This window comes from Octopus bimaculoides, chromosome 26 (assembly GCF_001194135.2).
Source record: "Octopus bimaculoides isolate UCB-OBI-ISO-001 chromosome 26, ASM119413v2, whole genome shotgun sequence".
Classification (NCBI taxonomy): domain Eukaryota; kingdom Metazoa; phylum Mollusca; class Cephalopoda; order Octopoda; family Octopodidae; genus Octopus; species Octopus bimaculoides.
This window is the reverse complement of record NC_069006.1, coordinates 24,355,358-24,358,981: the sequence shown is the minus strand read 5'-3', so window position 1 is coordinate 24,358,981 and position 3,624 is coordinate 24,355,358. Positions and strand designations below refer to the sequence as shown.

General features: G+C 39.9%; 1 protein-coding gene across 1 annotated transcript in view; it reads left to right on the top strand.

The window, feature by feature from the left end:
• The first annotated feature begins 1,508 nt into the window (after nt 1-1,508).
• LOC106874025 (tectonic-like complex member MKS1) overlaps nt 1,509-3,624 on the top strand; it is a 5,529-nt gene continuing 3,413 nt past the window's right edge. Inside the window, exons 1-2 of the mRNA XM_014921585.2 lie at nt 1,509-1,608; nt 2,742-2,812. Coding sequence (XP_014777071.2) covers nt 1,524-1,608; nt 2,742-2,812 — 156 coding nt within the window. The 5' untranslated portion in view covers nt 1,509-1,523. The remainder of the gene's footprint in view (nt 1,609-2,741; nt 2,813-3,624) is intronic.

Below are 3,624 nucleotides of genomic sequence, written 5' to 3'. Positions count from 1 at the left end.
ATGACCACCACCACCACCACCTGCGCCAAGGTTGTCAACTTCGTCATCATGATCAACAACTGTATCAGCTCATTATTGTTGTCATCGTCGACGTTGTCCTCCTCCTACTACTCCACTTCCCCATCTGCCACATCACCTCCACCACCACCACCACCACCATCATTATTATCATCATTGTCATCATCACCACCACTGACCTCCCCACCACAAACATCATCGTCATCATCATCATCATCGTTGTCATCATCAACATTATTACGGACTGCAGCACCACAACCAGCACCAACATCATCATCATCATTCATCACCACCACAAACATCCCCACCACTACCACCACTACTGGTGACTTCATAATATCATCATCATCATCATCGTCATGACCACCACCACCACCACCTGCGCCAAGGTTGTCAACTTCGTCATCATGATCAACAACTGTATCAGCTCATTATTGTTGTCATCGTCGACGTTGTCCTCCTCCTACTACTCCACTTCCCCATCTGCCACATCACCTCCACCACCACCACCACCACCATCATCATCGTCATCTCCATTATGGTTGTTGTCAATGCTACCACCATCACCACCACCATCGTCACCACCACCACCATCACTTCCACTACCACCTCCACTGCCATCATCCTCAAATCTCGTGAATGGAATCATTAAATATTTAATTGTCTGTTAATTAAAAATTACTCGCCACCTCTGCCATTCGTTCTCGTTGTAATCAACATCTCCACCATTGCTCGTTTAATATTTAAATATTTCATCAAATTCTGTATCGAACAAATTCATTTGAAGTTCTTGTTCAACATCTAACATGTTATTAAGGTAGCCAGTCCTTTAAGGTGCTAGATTTTAAATATTTAGGAAAGGTAGCTGGTCCTTTATGGTGCTAGATTTAGCATTCAGTGAAGGTAGCTGGTCCCTTGGGGGTGCTAGATTTTAACAATTAGTGATGGTAGCTGGTCCTTTAAGGTGTTACATTTTAATATTTGATGGAGGTAGTTGGTCCTTTAAGGAAGTAGTGGACAAGGCTACAAGCACTGAGCAAAGACACCGTCCCCTTCGGTCAGAATGATTCTAAAACTCCATGGAAAGGGAAGTGAGGGGGTGGAGAGAAGTGCTCCCCTCCCCCACCCCCAGTGAATTTGTGGCAAGAGGTTTATTCTAGTGAATGGCCCCTATTCCAAGTAAGCGCCTGTCGATTGGAGAGCAGGAGACAGGGCTCGTACCTTTGGTGGTCAGGGTGATCCTGGATCCGTGTGGTTCCTTGATTGGCCCTAGTTGGAGTTTCTCCTGTATCAGTTCGACTGCATCATTCATGCTGTCACAGTTTCTATATTCTGTAAATACTTTTATCGCATTTCACTCTCTTTTCCATTCTTTTCTCCCCCCATCCCCCGCACGTTGTCTGTCTTTGTGATGGCCCCTCTCATTTATGCCCCTGTGATGGCTAATAAAAGAAATCACCATATTCATCGTCATCATTGTTATTAATATTTTTATTATTGTTTTTATGTTTGGTCTCTGTTTTCCAGAATCTGCCAGAAATTTTGAATACGATAATCTCTATCTGCATTTTTTTGTCGAACTACCAAGAGGTAAGACTATACACACACGTGTGTGTGTGTGTATGTACGTGTGTGTGTATATGTATGTATGTGGGTGTATGTATGTGTGAGTGTGTATGTATGTATGTATGTATGTATGTATGTATGTGTGAGTATGTATGTATGTGTGTATATACATGTACGTACATATGTATGTGTCTATGTTTAGATTCTTGTATGTTTGGTATCTACCCCAGCCGTTTGATAAACTGACATTGCATTTTTGAAGTGTCCGTAACTTAGCGGTCCGTGAAATAGAGACCGATAGCTTAAATACCAGGCTTGAAATCAATTTTTCTGGCTTTGACATGTTCGACTTCAACCAAACTTTGGAACTAAAATGCTCCAGCATAACCGTAGTCCAATCCCTGAAAATCTCCTTGTAAGTAAAATATAACTTTACAATCAGGAATTCAGTGATACTTTGCGTAACAGAATTATAATTAGTTATTTCCCATCCAAAATTAACGGCAATTGCTAATGAGACTCATTAAATCTCACGGGTAAAAGTCATTAATTAAAACGAAGGGCGACAACTCCGGTTAGTTTTAGATTACCTCCCTTGTAGCGAGGTTTTTACTTTGATTAAAATTTCGTCTGGATTCAGTATAATGAATAAAACTCTGCTGTTGTTATTTATTATTATTGGTAATTTTTAAGGCGGTGAGCTGGAAGAATGTTTAGTGCGTCGGACAAAATGCTTTAATTGTATTTCTTCCATTTTTTTTAACGTCAGTTTGCCTTCCATCCGTTTGAAGTCGATGGAATTGTCTTCCCTGCTCTACAAAATTGCTGGCATGGTGTCAAAATAAGAAAGGATTATTATTATCGTCATTATTATTATTATTATTGAATTAAGCACCAGTGAAACACTGGGGTTGATGTGATCAACTTACCCCTTCCCCACAAATTTCAGGCCTTGTGCTTATATTAGAAAGGATTATTATTATTATTATTATTATTATTATTATTATTATTATTATTATTATTATTAAGGTAGTGATCAGACAGAACCATTAGCATGCTAGGTAAAATGCTCGGGAGTATTTCATCCATCTTTTCTTTCTGTGTTCAAATTCCGCTGTTTATATCTTTTGATTTGTTTTATTTTTATCCAATTGCAGGCTGGAGTGTTCCCCCTTCACAAGAACTCTCCTGGGTCACCCAAACATGTCAGACTAAAGTTGAAGGGAAGGTTAGTTGTGTGTTGTGTATTGTGTACAGTTGAAGCCCTTTATTATAATCACAATTAATATTATCAAGACCAGTAAGGTGACAAGCTGGCAGAGCCATTAGCATGCCAGACAAAACGCTTAGTGGCATTGCACTCATCTTCATCAAAGGTGAATTTGACCTCGGCAGAATTTGAACTGAGAACGTACCGACAGGTGAAATATCACGAAGCCTTTAGTCCAACGTGCTAGCGATTCTGCCAGCTCGCTGCCTTATACAGGGTTGGCCAAAAGTCGCCCGACAGTAAATCAAAACCATTTTAATTCCAAGATGTATATTCATATTTAACAACTGAATGAATTTAATAAAAGCATCGAAATATGAAACATCATGAAAATTGTTCAAACTGAAGTCCTTCTTGAGTGACACCATTTTCCCATTCGAGTCAATACAGAATTACAGAGAGTATTTATGGAATTTTGATTTGCTGTCGGGTGACTTTTGGCCACATATATATATATATATATATATATATATATGGTGGTTGTCTACTCCTTAAACAGAGTTTGACCACCTCCTGCACCTACACCTTAGCCCTTTCATGGCGTCTGATGTGGCTTTTTAAACCAGACAGTGTTTTGAAAAAACACCCACACAGATTGCATCTCTGATTTGCACTACCAATACCTGCAAGTAAGTTCTGCTCATTGTGGATCCTAACATGTCTTTTAAGACCCCCATTGGATTTGCAAACCCTCTGGCACACACCACATTCAAACGTGTGCACAGACATATAATCAGAATAGCTGGGTGAGGTTTGTTTTCCATGGGTTC